The 16,176-nt window shown below is 48.0% G+C and overlaps 2 protein-coding genes across 3 annotated transcripts; both read left to right on the top strand.

Annotated features, from left to right (window-relative positions):
• Positions 1 to 70: 70 nt before the first annotated feature.
• Positions 71 to 6,327, top strand: NICN1 (nicolin 1, tubulin polyglutamylase complex subunit). Of its 2 annotated transcripts, none has more exons than XM_081898451.1 (7): positions 71 to 294; positions 1,074 to 1,215; positions 1,506 to 1,694; positions 2,648 to 2,761; positions 3,631 to 3,702; positions 3,846 to 3,950; positions 4,468 to 6,327. In XM_081898451.1, exons 2-7 carry the CDS (start codon positions 1,075 to 1,077, stop codon positions 4,507 to 4,509), a joined length of 663 nt encoding a protein of 220 aa, XP_081754577.1. In that variant the 5' UTR covers positions 71 to 294; position 1,074; the 3' UTR covers positions 4,510 to 6,327. The 2 variants fall into 2 exon arrangements, with proteins under 2 accessions (XP_081754577.1, XP_081754578.1); XM_081898452.1 differs by lacking the exon at positions 71 to 294 and adding an exon at positions 319 to 377.
• Positions 6,328 to 7,166: 839 nt separating this feature from the next.
• On the top strand, positions 7,167 to 15,920 carry AMT (aminomethyltransferase). Its single transcript, XM_081900342.1, has 9 exons — positions 7,167 to 7,318; positions 8,775 to 8,942; positions 9,875 to 9,955; positions 11,503 to 11,634; positions 11,863 to 11,941; positions 13,262 to 13,407; positions 14,071 to 14,251; positions 14,535 to 14,690; positions 15,425 to 15,920. Exons 1-9 carry the CDS (start codon positions 7,217 to 7,219, stop codon positions 15,601 to 15,603), a joined length of 1,224 nt encoding a protein of 407 aa, XP_081756468.1. The 5' UTR covers positions 7,167 to 7,216; the 3' UTR covers positions 15,604 to 15,920.
• Positions 15,921 to 16,176: the final 256 nt, after the last annotated feature.

Below are 16,176 nucleotides of genomic sequence, written 5' to 3'. Positions count from 1 at the left end.
CCCTTAGCACCGCCTTTAGGCGGGCGGCCCGCGGTGTCGTCACGCGTGCGCGACGCCAAGCGAGCCCTAGCAACAAAGGCTTCCGCCTCCTCGTTCTCCGTAGTAGTGGCAACGTTCGTGACGTGCGGCGCTGCCATGTTTGTAGTGGCTTTGCGCTAGCTAACCGGGTGAGGGGAAGCGGTAGCGGGGGGAATTGCTTCGCTCTTCTCTGTCTGCTCCTCTACCCGCTTTAAAACAGGAGGTTGACAGGAGGAAGAGGGAGGAGGCGCGAGAGCGAGCAGGGAGCGGCTGCAGGCGAGTCCCAGAGATGCGCTGGGTGGGCAAAGAAAGGGCCTGAACCTGGGCGCGTCCCCGCCGCCCTCCGCGGGTGACGACGGGTCCGTTACTCTCGGGGAGGGGTCTTATCGTTGCTTGTCTTGGGCTTAACCGGGAGTGGGGCGAGTGCGTCCGTGTTCTCTTCTTAGGGGACGCTCCGGCTTTGATAAGTAAAAAACCGAGCTGCATCGTTGACAGTTAAGGAAGCCTGTGTGGAGGAGGTCATCCTTATATTATTGCTACGTTTTTATTGCTAAAATGTTTGGTTTACTAAAAAGATAAAATAACAGTATGTAAAACCTTGGGGGAGCTTGATCCCATATGTCTTTAATCAGAAGTGTGCCCCTCACCCCCGAATGTGATGTGGCTTACTTCCAAGTGAGCATACATAGGATTGTACCTTCTTGGTTTTATTGGACCATGGCCTTTCACAGCAGGCAGCATCAGATACGTGAAACAAAGCTACCATGCTACTGGGTGATCTGCAGAACTTGCTTTGTTGGTGGAATATGACCCCCCCCAAATATACATGTTATAGTCATTAGTAGTCTGCATTTGTATTGGAATTCTGAACGGATGTTTTGTTGCTGGTATGTGTGCTGCCCTGGGGTTTACTATTCAATTTATTTACTACTATTACAAATAATAATAATAATAATAACAACAACAACAGGGGGCAAGTTCCTGAGTTTCAGTGTAGGGAGGTGGAGGTTGTAATATTTATGTGCTGCTTAATGGAGTCCACTACTCTCTTCCAGCATGGGGACCATGGCTCATGAGCCTATTCCCTGCATTTTAAAGAGCCCAGTCTCACTGCAAGTGGGAGACATGAGGACTGAGCAAGGCCGTCCTGGTGTTCTGGTGATTGATGTTGTGCTTCCACACTCACAAACCATTGATGTAAGTATGGGAGGAAAGCAAGTGTGTGGGGCTTGGAATTGTCAGATGTTATGTTTGAAGTCTCTCATTTTAGCTGTAAAGCTGATATAGAAACTATGATGGTGAACCAGGAAGTACCTGCTTCAAAACTCACCTTTGGTTACTTGCTTACCCTAGGTAAGCTTCTCTACTTTGCTCCAAGCTGTAATTTAGATATCCAAGCAGTGACCTGCTCCAAGGGTTCCAGTAATGTTTCTGAGCAAGAATAGGAGGAATCCATGACAGTCCTCCCCTCATATTGCTATCCTCAGTTGCAGGAAATAGTATTCAAGAACTATTACACAGCCTTTCTGACTCTACGGGTGCAGCGCCGAAACCCTGCAGATGGTGGGAACGAAAGTCCTCCCAAGTGGGTTACTTGTCTGCAGAATTACTGCTTGATGCCCAACCCTCACACAGAAGAAGGCTCTCAGGATTACTTCTCCCTCTCCAGACATCAGGTAAGTACAGTCATACCTCGGGTTACAGACACTTCAGGTTGTGTGTTTTCGGGTTGCGCACCGCACCGAACCCAGAAGTACCGAAACAGGTTACTTCCGGGTTTTGGCGCATGCACAGAAGTACCAACTTGCAACCTGTGCATGCGCGGACACGGCGCTGCGGGTTGCAAACGCTGCGGGTTGCAAACGTGCCTCCTGCACGGATCACGTTTGCAACCCGATCATCCACTATTTCTGTTGGTATTGCACATAAATCATAGAATTGGAAGGGATGCAAGGGTCATCTAGTCCAACCCCCTGCAATGCAGGAACCTTAGTTATGAGATGATTCAATTATTCTGCTAATTCATATTGTTTCCTGTCTGAAATGGCAACCTGTGCTCCACACAACATTCCTGGTTTATTTTGTTGCGCCATCACACTTTAGCCACCACTGAGTAAATCTTGAATAGAACTGGGATAGGGAACTTGTGGCTTGCATATGTTATTGGACTCCAACTCCCATTGATGCCAGCCAGCATGGCCAATGGTCAGAGATTGTGGGAGCTGTAGTCTTGCAATATCTGGTGGACAACAAGTTCCCCACCCCTTCTTTAGTGTGCGGAACGGTATGGACTGTCTGTTTTCTGTAATAGAATTTCTAAAAAATTATAGAAGTCTGCATGCTCTTACTTCCCATAGGGTACGTTTCACTAGATCTACAAGGTCCAATGCTCAGAACGGAACTACTACTATATGTACCAGACCATGATAAAACCCCAACTTGGCCTTAATTCCTGGCCCTACTGATACTGTATTCTAGCTAGTTTGGAATGATTCCCTGTTGTTTGTATCAAGGGAGAAGTTATTAGAAGCTCTTACAATGTTACAGCAAATCATTGTTTACTTTGTTTTGAAGGGATATTGGGCCTTGGCGCAGTTTCAGTGATGCCTTGTCTCCCTTACTTTGCCAGATGCTCTGTGATGTGGACCGAGTGGCTGCCATGCGTCTAATCCTGCGTCAACCATCTCCAGTATGGCTGCATTTCACAATTGAGGAGCTGCAGCTTTTCCCTGGGGGTCAGAAGGTACATACTCAGCTCATCCTCAAAGCACCTGTTCTTTCTATAAGCATTGTTCTATAGTTGTAACGGCTTGCTCAGCATTGAATGAAGCCTTCTTCAGAACACAGTCTAGGGTCTGATAACTGGCTGAACTCAGGCTCTCTGTGCTTTATTCCCCCCCAAAATGCTAGGTCACACATCTGAACTGGAGAAGATGCTGCACCTAGATCTCTTTGATTCTGAGCTACCAGCTTCTGTCTTCCTTTTCTAGCCATCAGCTTATGTGGAGCCAAGTCTCCTGTTCTCTTCTGCTGCTTGGCTTGAGTTTTATCAGAGTTCCCTGTGTAATTCAACTACTGTTCACTGAGCTTGTTCTTCTTCACTTTCTCAAGTTAAGATCTCTGCTACCCATGGAACAAGTTTATTAATGGCTCCCCCTGCCAATTCATTCTAATTTCCATGCTATGAATTTCACATCCTTAGTGTGGCTCACCAATGAAACTACCAGAGCCCCTCATGTACATAATGCATGTTATTAACTCTGCAGTTGCCAGGTTCAATTCTAAAGCTGATTTTAGAGTAAGCTTTCACCTGTGAAATCCAGATGGGGGGGGAACATTATCCTGGACACTGTACCTCTACAGTGAGAATTGCCCCCCCTGGTCCCCTGTTAAATAATGCTCCTATGAGAGCTTAAGGTAAATAGATTGTAATAGTTCATAAGAGTGAATTCTGCACTTTCCTGTGGGCAGTAGAGAAGTATTTATGTCTTTAGGCAGCCTGCTCTAAGAGAGTAAATTGGTGAAGGTAAAAAGGGTAATGTGTGTAAGTGCAACATTCCAGTTGGTAAAGAATCAGCAGTGTTTTGCTCTGGGGCTGTTTTTATCTTCCAGAGTCCACAAAAAGGCTTCCCAGCTTGGCTTTCTCACCCATCTCCTCAGGAGCGGCCAACAAACCTGCGTGATGTAAGTATTGTTGGTGACACTGGGGGCTTCTGATTTGCTGACAGGCTCCTGGCAGGGAATGGCTCTGGGGAGATGTGATGTTTTATCCTCAAAAGCAGTAAAGAAACTGCTTATATGAATATATAACTATCCTTCACTTTCAGGGACTCCCTGATGCTGACAAAGTGTCTTCTGAACTGCAGCAAATGTGGGTTTTGACCGAGATGCTCCAAGCCAACCAGCCAGCAGCACGAATTGGCCGCTTTGATGTTAGTTTCATATTACTTTTGCTTCTTGTTTGGGGAGTGTGTCCTTCATTGCAGTCCGGTTAGAACTCTTGAAGACTTACTTCAAGTTTACGCTTAGCCTTTGCAGCCCACAGAGCGTACCCATTAACCTTAGATGAGCCCTGCTGGATCAGGCCAAAGGCCCACTATCATTTCCCTGTTTCCAGCAACAAATCAGGAAAGCTGCAATGAAAGCATTTGGCAGTCAATATGAAATTTCTGTTTATCTTGTATCCTTTTTCCTCTAAGAAACCTAAGGATGGCTTGCATGAAGTGTTTGTATTTTAACCTGGGGCAATTTGGGCTACAGCATAGTGACTCCCCCCAAGGTTACCCTGTTGGATGAGTGGAAATTTGAATTCAGCTCCCCCTGAGCTCAAGTCCAACATTCTGTCCATTGGAGGGAATAAAGCCTGTGTGGGAGAAACATACACCCCGTAACATTCCCAGTATGTTGACTCTTTGCTAAAAACAGTTCTCTGTATCTTTCTTGTTTCAGGTGAATGGCTCGTATGACCTTAACCTTCTTTCCTACACTTGAGTTTGCCCAGGACTCAAAGCTGACTAAGTTCCTAAGAGCTGGACTCACTGAGCTGCACCCCCACAGTGTTGGATTGGCTTGAGGCAGGAAGAAATGATGGACAAAGTCTGTTGCCTTCATGTTCCAGTCCTTCCCTTTTCCACTGCATGGAGGTGGCCTTTCTGGGAACTCTCCAGCTCTACTCTGTTCTTCCTGCCAGGTCTTATGTGGAGATTGTTCTCCATTTTGCACTGGACCCTGGAAGGCTGCTTTCCCTTGAACTTGAAGGTGCCTTATTTGGGCTCTTCATCTCCTGGTCTGTTTTTTGGAAGCCCTGTTGTTTGGTGCATGTTTCTGTTGGGGGCAAAATCAAGCAATCTTTCAAGAATCTGGTACTATGATGGGGGCAGGGCAGGGTGGAGAGAAGAATCCTTCATTTTGGCAAGAGAAATGACTTGAAATGTCTTGAAGCTGACAAGACTGGAGGTTTTACTTTCTCAAATTCATGTGCTGGCGTTCCAGAGAGAATGAGAACTCCCTTGTTGCTTCCTCTGCTATGGCTACCTCATTTGCAACCTACACTATGTAATTGTGTGGGGTTTTTAATAAGTGGGTGGCAATAAGAAATGCTTCCTGAAGAGTTAACCCCCACCTCTTTTTTTCCTGGAGGGATGTGAGTAGTTTAGTTGTGAATTGTACAGAGCTAGCCCTCAACAACTTGTCACTAGCTTTGGCTACAGTATTGTAAGGGCCACATTAGATAAATAGTTTACCCTAGTGAAATGGCAGTGCCAGACTGTGCTGTGTTGGTTTTTAGCTGAGTCCTGGAGCGGAGCACCTTGTCATTTTTTACAGCCACAGCTGTAGATATTTCAAGTAGCGAAAATAGCATCCTGGTGGAAAGCCTGAAAAGCCATGTCCTTGAGAGCTCCCTTGCTCAGGTTGCTGAGTTGCAACCTGAATTACCAGCTGTCACCTTTGTATTCTTAAATATTACCATATTAATCTTTCCAACTCATTAGATAACCCTTGCATGGTTGTAGATGCTCATTTCCAGTGCATGAATTACTATGCTCAAGAATGAGTGTTGAAAGCTGAGGTGAATAAATGATTATGGTAAAAGTCTGGATTCAGATCCCTGCTCTGTCAAGGAGCTACTAGACTGCCTTTGAACAATCACTTTCTCTCAACAGTACATCTTAAACTGCCTTTCAGAGATATTTTTTGAACAGAACAGCACTACGTTGCTTCTTAGCAAGGGTATCTTCTTGTGGTATGGGGCACTTCCTGCAGTAATGTCCATGATATGTAAGTCTGGTGGACCAAGCTGCAGAACAAAATGAATTAGTGCAGTAGGATGTGTAGCTGACTTTTTTTTTTTAATGCTGGACTTTAAATCTCGGGAACAACCTGTTTTCCATAGCTGTGTAACTTCCTTTCTGTTATTTATTATGAATTATGTATGCTACTTTATTTATACTGTAGCTGGAAATAGCCACAGTGATCTTCTAACCCATTGCAAGTATAATAAACTTTTACTGAATACAGTGAAAGACCTTTGCAAATGATGTCAGGAAGCTGCCTTATTGGTACCTCTAGCTCAGTATTGTCTGAGCACCAATGTCTCTTCAAGGTTTCAGACAAGGATCTTTCTTAGCCTAAGTTGGAGATGCCCGACTTGGGAGCTTCTGCTTGTAAATAATGTGCTCTGCTACTGAGCTGCAACCCTTACCCATTGCAATCCATTGCATTAAATCAGGGTTAATGTATTTTAAGTATTTTTTCAGTGGATGATTATCCAGCCCAAATGCATCACAAATAAAAGATTGTTGTGTTGTATTGATTGTATGTGCTTGGTGGATTGTACTTGTCAAACCTCTGTTAAGCTTATTTATTAACCCGTAATAGCATCTAAAATTAGCAGTACATGGGCCAATGCTCTTTTTCCCATGCTAGATGTAATCTGTTTTTTATTCAATCCAACTGATTCATGCATGCCTGCTTAATTGGAAAGAAAAAATGCCCTTCCTGATTTAGTAACCATTGCTCTGCTTCTATATTCCCTTGTCTTTAAAGTAAAAGTAAGTATTCTGAAAGACCTGTAACTGGCTATGGTACCCTTTGGATTTTTAAGCAGCTAATCACAGTACATCTCATGCACTCATGTTTGTTAACACCACTGTTCCCTAAGCTAATATTGCTATCCTTTCTGTCTTGTAGTCTGCTATTTACATATTGATTCACTTGGTTAGAGTTACTATCTAGAATGAACCCTAAGCAGCACTAAAGGGTAATTCCCTGCTCCAGTTTTGTGATCTGGGCATCTTCTGTGTGTGTAAAGAATTAAGGGAGAGAGAGAGAGCTATCCCTACGTTTTCTGCTGAGAAGCCCTTACCTTGCACCCTTTCAAGACCCTTGTCCATTATGCATACTCCTCAACCTTCCAACTGAAAAGACTGGCTTCAGAAAGGAAGCGGTGTGCGCGTCTCGCCTGGACCGCACGGGCTTCGGTGACGATCGCGGTTCATCTTGGGGTCAACAGCGAGTCCGGTCTGCCTGGATGCTTCCTCTCCTTTTCATCTTCGGCTGGGGAGGGCGAGTCCTCTGGTCACTTGCCGCCGGAACGGGACTACATTTCCCAGGCTCCTCCCCGGGACTTGAGCTCTGGGCCCAGGGGAGGGGAGGAGGGGCTGTCCTCTCCAGCCATGTCGTAGGGGCGCCCGGGAAAATGCTTCGGGCCGGCGTCGGAGCTGCTCTTCGGCTCTCGGCTCCGGGCTGGGGGTCCCCCGGAGCTGCTGCGCGCGCGAAGCGGGGCTACGCCTCCGGGCAGGTGAGCTGGGGACACCCGCCTCTCCTCCCACTCGGCTGCAGGTGTGCGCTCGGAAGCCCGGCAACAGGCGAGCCTTGCGCGGAGTTGGAAGTGGCGGAGCGCGGCTGGCTCGCTCCGGGCAGCCAGGGAAGCAGGAGGGAAGGGGGCCAGGCGGGGGACCTTGGGTTGGAAGAGATGCGCTCTGTTTTTCAAAAGTTCATGACTGAAACGGGTCAACCGCACAACCTGCTTATTGTCACTGTTTTAAAGTCCGGGGGATATCTGAATTGGGCAGTCCCAGAGCATGTGCAGAGTGCATTGCTTTCGCACTAGCTCTCGCGCATCGGAGATTCCAGGACTAGCGAGGGGTCCGAGGAGGCTGCCTTCCCCAGGCAGGCTTCATTCCCAGCATCTCCCCGCTTTAGAAAGGGAGCGCTCATCTTGGCCTGGTTTTTGAGGGGAGACCGGGTGAAATCAAGGGATCTCCTTGGGGGGCGGAAAAGGCTGAGGAGTCTCGACAGAGCCCTCCCCCGCCCGCGCACCCCTCGCCTCCTTTTGGCTGAGTCGGAGGCAGGCGCAGTTCCCTGGGCATTCTAATGGCGAGGGGGCAATTTCACAGCGGATGCTTCTAAAGAAAGAGTTTATACAGTAAGATGCTATTCTCAGCATTAAGCACTTGGGCTGTAGTAGTAGTGGCTTCTCCAACGAAGTTCTTCCCTGGTGGTGACCCAAGAATTTCCTGTTATGAAATGGGGGGATGCGGGGCGTGAATGGAGGAAGAAACCTTCCATATGTGGGGGTTGAAATTGGTAGAGTCTCCCCTACTGAACCCCTTGATCAATACCGATGGTGACCGGGAAACAGCAACATTTTGCCCCATAATAGGTGCTCACCACAGCCACGGTCACGGGGAGGGTGTTAAATACCAAATGTGATTCCTTTGGAGAGCATGGTGACTGTCTCCCAACTAAGCAGGCCAGAGCTTAGGCAGGTGGGAAAGTGAGACAGGAAAGGCTTTGCAGACCTGCAAGAGGGGGTTGGGTACAAAGGGCAAGCAGCTTTATTTTCCTCTTGACATTGGACTTCTGATAAAGCACTAAGCAAACAAGCACTAATCACAAAGGTCAAAGGGAGCTTAGAGACCAGAGCTACCCCTTGTTCCAACGGGAAAACTTTGGTCCTTGGGGGTGGCTCTCAGCTAGGAGGTGAGGGGTCCACTCTCCAAGACAGCTGGAGGTCAGTGTCTAACCTTTGAGGCCACCCAGGGCTGCACACATCAGGGCTTAATTTAAGCAGAACAGGTATAAGTTGGAGGAGGGCAGGATGTTCTTCCTTCTGATGCGGCCAGGGTTGGGAATGGCAGTGGGGCGACTGATAATGAGTCCTGGTTGCCCGTCTCAAGACTGCTGACCTTTCGATGATCTCAGATGGGTTGCTGGCACCTGCCAGTCAGAACATGCCTTGCCTTCCTCTGCAGGACAGCCTAAAGCAGACGCCCCTCTATGACTTTCACCGGCACCATGGTGGGAAGATGGTTGCCTTTGCCGGCTGGAGCCTCCCAGTGCAGTATACACACAGCCACCTGGAGTCCCACCTGCACACCCGCCAGCACTGTTCTCTCTTCGATGTGTCTCATATGCTGCAGGTAATGCTGGAGGAAGCCAGAGGTCATTGAAGTCCCAGTCTTTCCACTGTGGGGTCATATTCAGCAGTGGGGCAGTGTCAGTTTTGAAGCGCAGGAGCTCACCGTGACAGCCCTCCTAGCCCCCCCCCCCACCATAACACACCAAGAGAGTCTGCAGCTAGATCCCCAATGATAGTCCACAAATGTGGGCAGTTGTGTTGGTCCCAAAGAGCATCACTACATAGCATAAAACTCAGTTTTATAAGTATCAGCTGACAATCTGAGATTCGTGAACTGGCAAAGGGTGGTGTGGTAAGAAACATGCTGGACTTTGGCTGGGGAGACCTAGGTTCACAACTCTGATCAGCCATGAGGTTCACTGGGTGGCCTTGGACCAATCAGTGAGTTAAGCCTACTTAACAAAGGAATTATGCCCCATGCTCGATCTGTCCTTTCATACGGCAACTCCCGTTTTAGGCATGACCAATATGTGTGGGATCATGCACATGCACACAGCACCAAACCCAGAAGTGACCCAGAAGTGTCATAAAGACGTCACTGAAACGTCACTAAAAGGGCAGAATGGGGTGTTTGCAGGCTTTTTCAATGGGTTTCTGATTTCACACAATTTTACACAAGCACGCAATGGCCCGGAATGCAATGTCCTGCATAAATAGGGGGTGGCCTGTAGTATGTTGGTTAGGATTATGTTTTATTTATGATACACATTTTGGGTGTTTATATCCTACTATACATCACCTTGGGTCCCCTGGGGAGGAAGGGCAATCTAGAAATGTGTCTAATAAATGGAAAAACAATAAAGCCCAACTGTACTGCACCAAAGGAGCAGTTTAGCTTTGTGGTAGCACCAGGCATCAGATGTTTTGTTCAAGTGTGCTGTCCTTGGTCCTGCATAGCACCCTGGTGATGTGAGGTGACTCTCTCTTTTACAGACTAAAGTGTTTGGCAGAGATCGGATTAAATTCATAGAGAGCCTAGTAGTTGGGGACATAGCAGAGCTGAAGCCTAATCAGGTATGTTGGAGCCCAGTGGGCCACACACTCGGTGGGAAACCTTCAGCCCTCTGGATCTTGTTGAACTCTCATCAGCCCCAGTCGGCATAGCTAAGAGTCAGGGATGACGGGAGTTGTAGTCTGGGCCAGCACCACAGGATTCCCATTCATTAGGTTGCACACAAGTGTAACACAATGGATGGCATGCTGAATTTGGATGTGGGACATCCCACTTCAAATCCATCAACTGCGTGATCTTGGACAAATCACTGTTGCTCAGTGGGCCACCTTATAGAATGGATGGGAGGGGGAAATGATGTAAAGAAATATTGCCACTTTTCAAGCACCATTGAGCAATGACAGGACACAGATCTAAGTAAAAGTAATACTTTTACAGGGCTTTTCTATAAGATTGAAGTGTTTCTTAAATGCATGTAATTTGTTGCATGCTACCCCTGCAAACTGTAATCTAGCACCAGTAAAACACTATTTCCGTTTAATCGATGAGGGGGTGAGATGGAGAGAACCTTGGTTCCTGGGGATAGCTATATAACCATTGTAAAAAGGTAAAGGGACCCCTGACGATTAGGTCCAGTCGCAGACGACTCTGGGGTTGCAGTGCTCATCTCGCTTTATTGGCCGAGGGAGCTGGCGTTTGTCCGCAGACAGCTTCCGGGTCATGTGGCCAGCATGACTAAGCTGCTTCTGGCGAACCAGAGCAGCGCACGGAAACGCCATTTACCTTCCTGCTGGACCAGTACCTATTTATCTACTTGCACTTCGTGCTTTCAAACTGCAAGGTGGGCAGGAGCTGGGACCGAGCAACGGGAGCTCACCCCGTCACGGGGATTCGAACCGCCAACCTTCTGATCGGCAAGTCCTAGGCTCTGTGGTTTAACCCACAGTGCCACCCACGTCCCATGTAACCATTGTACTTCCCTTTAAAATAGAAAAAGGGAAAAAAATAGGATGAATAGCAGGAGCCGAACACTCAGCATTCAAAACTAAATTATTAAAGGTTCACAAAATGGCAAGACATTTAAATTGTCTAGCTGCTCTTGTTTGAAAATAATAGAGGTGGTGGCTTTGTGAAAGAGAAGAGTGAAGGGATCACTGCAGAAATCACTTTTTGTAGTGATGCACAATTACGTAGGCATGAGAGAGAGAATCATATAATCATTGAGTTGGAAGGGACCCCCAGAGTTATCTCATCCAACCCCCTGCAATGCAGGAATCTCAGCTAAATCATCCATGACAGATGGCCATCCAACCTCTGCTTAAAAACCTCCAGGGAGTCCGTTCCACTGTCTAACAGCTCTTACTGGCAGAAAGTTCTTCTTGATGTTTAGTTGCTTGTTCCTCACGAGGTCACAGACACTGGCCAATATGGGTTTGCATGTCTTAATACAACTGTATTCCACATTGCCGTCACAAAACAAGGGATGTAACATGCAGAGGGAAATCATTATTACTCTTTCTTATTATTACTGCATGTCTGCCAAAACCTGGCTTCTGTTAAACGGTAGCCACTCTTGGCGACCAGTAACTGAACTGCGCTTTACTTTCAGGGCACTCTGTCTCTGTTCACAAATGAAAGAGGAGGCATCATGGACGACTTGATTGTGACCAGCACCTCGGACCAGCACCTCTACGTGGTCTCCAATGCAGGTTGCAGGGACAAGGATTTTGCCCTCATGAAGGTATGTGTTTCTCACCATCCAATCCTACAGGGAATTGTTCCTAGATAGTAGGCGGCAGCAGAAACACAGACGATAGATAGTTCCAATCCTTCGGGAAACTTGATCTTTGCCCCTTGCTGCAGCTGATGCTGGACTCAGTGAGAGAGAGAATGGGATGGAAGAGAGGAAGATGCCTTCCCCCACCCCCAAGTGGGTCATGACCTTGCTGCTCTCTGTTTCTGCTTGCAGAACAAGGTGAAGGAAATGAAAGCAGCTGGCTGCGATGTGGACTTGGAAGTGTCAGACAACGCTTTGCTTGCTCTGCAAGGTAAATATTATGTACCTCTGATAACTGCTCCTATTGTGGGAAGCAGCAGACAAAATACCCAGACATTTGCCTTAAGGGAATGCACAGAACTGCTGCTTAATTGCTTTAATATAGTAGCATCTCCCAGACCAATCAATAGCCTTACTGTTGATCTTCCTGGGACAGCTAATCCCATTGTCCAAAGCAGGGGTCAGCAACCTTTTTCAGTCGTGGGCCGGTCCACGGTCCTTCAGACCATTTGGTGGGTCGGACTATATTTTGGGGGGGGGGGAAATATGAACGAATTCTATGCCCCACAAATAACCCAGAGATGCACTTTAAATAAAAGGACACATTCTACTCATGTAAATACATGCTGATTCCCGGATGGTCCGTGGGTCGGATTGAGAAGGCAATTGGGCCCTGGGCCTTAGGTTGCCTACCCCTGGTCCAAAGCCTTCCCCACTTCCACCCCACTTTTTATTTTTTTTGCATCTTTAGGCTCTTTGGGGCATTGCAAGGCCAGCTTGTTGCTAGCTGGTGTGGTACTGACTCGCCTAGGGCCTTTGAATATGACAAACACACTTTCCCCTGTGCTGCTCTGCACCCATAAGAGCCCAAGGGCCCTGCTACATCTGATAGTCCATCTCATCCAACACCCTGTTCTTACCAGTGGCCCAGCCCAACAGGTTAGGATGGCAATAGCCCTTTTCTTTGTCGCCAGCATCTGATACTCAGGGGGAAAGTACTGGCCCTAACATTAGGCAGAGTGAGGCAGCTTTCCCAGCAAGCAGATCCTGTGAGGGCAAGGAGCAACAGCAAGGGGTTAAATGACAGAGATGTATAGGTACGCCAGGACAAGATAGAGCCCTTCTGCCATTCCATGTGGGGGTGGAATCAGGGACCACCTGATTCCTTGTATCTTTGTCCAGTCACTAAGGTCTTTAGGGAGTGGGGTGTTACCTTGTCCTTCATCTCGGGCAGCAAAATGTCTTGGGCTGGTCCTGGAAGAAGTGTGGACTGTTACATTTACCTGTTGTGGCTGTTAATGGTAGATCACTCGTCCATGAGTTTGCCCTAACCTTTTGAGAGACTAAGCTTGTGCCACATCATGTGGCAGTGAATTCTATCCTACTGCTGCGGTGGCAACGATGCGCCTTGACTGAGATCAGCAAGGGCAACACCCTCTATGTGGCTGAGCCCACTTCATTCAGCTTGAAATGCCCAATTCCTTCCTCCATCATTTAACGGAGACTTATTGAACCTCCTTTTGTGGGGAGGGAGCCTGATGAACTAACACCTCTTCAAGCTCCTAGCCATTTCCCTTCTTCCTTCTACCAGGTCCTGCCATGGCCCGAGTGCTACAGGCTGGGGTGTCAGACAACCTGTCTAAGCTGCCCTTCATGACCAGTGCAGTGATGAGTGTCTTCGGAGTGCCAGGCTGCAGGGTCACCCGCTGTGGCTACACAGGCGAGGATGGCGTAGAGGTACACGGTCAGGGAATGGGACGCGGGTGGTGCTGTGGTCTAAACCACTGAGCCTCTTGGGCTTGCCGATCAGAAGGTTGGTGGTTTGAATCCTCATGACGGGGTGAGCTCCTGTTGCTTGGTCCTAGTTCCTGCCAACCTAGCAGTTCAAATCACACCGGTGCAAGTAGATAAATAGGTACTGCTGTGGCGGGAAGGTAAACAGTGTTTCTGTGCGCTCTGGTTTCCGTCAGTGTCCCGTTGTGCCAGAAGCGGTTTAGTCATGCTGGCCACATGATCCAGAAAGCTGTCTGTGGACCAACACTGGCTCCCTCGGCCTAAAAGCGAGATGTGCGCCACAACCCCATAGTCACCTTTGACTGGACTTAACTGTCCAGGGGTCCTTTACCTTTACCTTTACATGGTCAGGGCTCGGCTCAGCTAACTAAAAAGAGGTGGGAGGAGCAGCGAGAAGCTATTTCAGGCCGGGAGGGCAGCGTATTGATGAAGAAAGGGATTATTGAATCAGGTTGGCTTGGGCGAGAAGGGTGTCAGTCAAGCCTGGACATAGCCTCAGATTGAGCTAGCATGCAGGATCGGGCCAGGTGACCTGAGGTTGGGAGTGGGGGGGGGGAGGGTAGCAAAAATCACACTGACCAAATCACTGTGCTTCTCTGTACCCAGATCTCTGTGCCTGCAAGCCGAGCTGTGGAGCTGGCTGAGCTGCTGCTTAAGGACTCCACTGTGTGGCTGGCAGGACTCGCAGCCCGGGACAGTCTGCGCTTGGAGGCAGGTCTGTGTCTGTATGGGAACGACATTGATGAGAGCACAACCCCTGTGGAAGCCAGTCTGATATGGACCCTTGGTAGGTGCCAGCTGCAATTCTGGATTTCTCTCCCTGCCCGGCTTGCCTACCCATTGACATTCCTGGCCAATATCAAATAGGCAAAAAGTCACCCATTCCTGCACCCCAGGCCAGAGTAGACTGGGCATGGAGCAAGGGTAGGTTTTTTTGGAATGGGAGAGAAGCTGCACTAGGCCTTCAGTGGTGATGGGACACTATGTGGTGAGGGTAATTTGGACCACAGGCGGGGGAATTCTTCTTCTGTTGGCCTTAACAGGACACCTTATTTCCAATTGCTTCTCAGGGAAACGCCGTCGTGCTGCCATGGATTTCCCCGGTGCATCGATCATACTGGCCCAAATCAAAGAGAAACCCAAAAGGAAACGTGTGGGGTTGACTTCTTCAGGGCCTCCCATCCGGCAGCACATGCCCATTCTCAGCCCAGAGGGCAAGGCCATTGGTAGGTTCTCCAAGCTTCTCTGAGTACTGTCTAGGAAGATCAGCCCTCTGCTACAACAAGCACCCCAATAAGCATGTAATACTTGCTGTGCTTGGTCATACTGCAGGCAATGGTGTTCGGTGCACAGCTTTGTTTAGAACTAGCAGCCTTGTACTCATGAATTATTGGAAACAAAAGCAGTGCAAGTTTTGAAAGGCTGCCCACCATTTCCCTTCAAAATTGTGTCCATTTATATATGAACATGGATGAAAACCTGCTCCTTGATCTCTCAAACCACCATGTAAAATTTGGGTAAGGTGTATTGAGAAGTGTCCAAAGGCGTAGGGGACAAACCTTTCAAAATATATAGTGGATGTGCTTCTATTAACTCCCTGCCCCTTTCAGGTGGCAGAGTAGTACATTCTAGTAAGTGAGCCTCATTGAAGATTATTGCAGAATGCAGCCTTTTAGAGGTGTTCTATTGGAACTGCATACAGAAAGCAGCAACAAACCTTCTGGTGGTATGCACGCTCCACAGCTTGTTTGCATTCTTCTTGTCTTTAGTGGATCATTAAAGGGCCATGCATGTTAATTGCTCTTAGGGCCATTGGTGTGTGTAGAAAACTAGGCTCTCCACCCTACTTATAGAAATTGGGAAGAAGTTGCATTTTGGGCAGCAATTTTTATTGATCATTTAATGCAGAAATTGTATGTTTGCTTTTGATAAGTGCTCTGTCCGTTCCCCCATGCGCTAGGTGAGGTTACCAGTGGCTGCCCTTCCCCCTGTCTGCAGAAGAACATCGCCATGGGATACGTGGAGAGTGACTACAGCAAACTGAGCACAGCCCTCACTGTAGAAGTGAGGAAGAAGAGCTACCCTGCTCTAGTGACCAAGATGCCCTTTGTAGCCACCAATTACTATACAGTGAAATAGGCTGCTGCTGGCACTGGCTTTCAGTTTTGCATTCTGGCCTGCCTATAAAGGGCCCCTCAATTCCATTAGGGCTCTGCCACAAAGGTGGTTACTGAAAAGAAAACAGCCCTAAAAAGAGATAAACTATTTCAGGGGATGTTGGGGACGTTAACAACTGAAGAGGCAGGCAAATGAGCAAGACTTGACGACATGCTCCAGTTTCATCTGCCTCCTGGCCTATTGCTGAAAGCAGAAAGATCCCAATGACTTGATCTCCAGAACTCCACCCACCCCTCTTTTGCATTAATATCCAAATATTAAAAAGTCATTGAATTTTCTCCTGCCCTTTTCAATCTGCTCCTTTTCTTGAAATGGTCTGATGCATGCTCAGCTAGAATCATAGAATCATAGAGTTGGAAGAGACCACAAGGGCCATCGAGTCCAACCCCCTGCCAAGCAGGAAACACCATCAGAGCACTCCTGACATATGGTTGTCAAGCCTCTGCTTAAAGACCTCCAAAGAAGGAGACTCCACCACACTCCTTGGCAGCAAATTCCACTGTCGAACAGCTCTTACTGTCAGGAAGTTCTTCC

Source organism: Podarcis melisellensis (assembly GCF_964234715.1).
Source record: "Podarcis melisellensis genome assembly, chromosome: 2".
NCBI lineage: Eukaryota > Metazoa > Chordata > Lepidosauria > Squamata > Lacertidae > Podarcis > Podarcis melisellensis.
The sequence above is the reverse complement of the archived record's forward strand: the minus strand, read 5'-3'. Positions and strand labels throughout refer to the sequence as shown.

Bases quoted from the DNA above. Each gene is read 5' to 3' on its own strand.
- NICN1 (XM_081898451.1), top strand. From the start codon at position 1,075: ATGGGGACCATGGCTCATGAGCCTATTCCCTGCATTTTAAAGAGCCCA. The intron at 1,695-2,647 runs GTAAGTACAGTC...TTACTTTGCCAG, and splicing joins TCTCCCTCTCCAGACATCAG to ATGCTCTGTGATGTGGACCG. The intron at 3,703-3,845 runs GTAAGTATTGTT...CTTCACTTTCAG, and splicing joins GGCCAACAAACCTGCGTGAT to GGACTCCCTGATGCTGACAA.
- AMT (XM_081900342.1), top strand. From the start codon at position 7,217: ATGCTTCGGGCCGGCGTCGGAGCTGCTCTTCGGCTCTCGGCTCCGGGC. The intron at 11,942-13,261 runs GTAAATATTATG...TCCTTCTACCAG, and splicing joins CGCTTTGCTTGCTCTGCAAG to GTCCTGCCATGGCCCGAGTG. The intron at 14,252-14,534 runs GTAGGTGCCAGC...ATTGCTTCTCAG, and splicing joins CAGTCTGATATGGACCCTTG to GGAAACGCCGTCGTGCTGCC.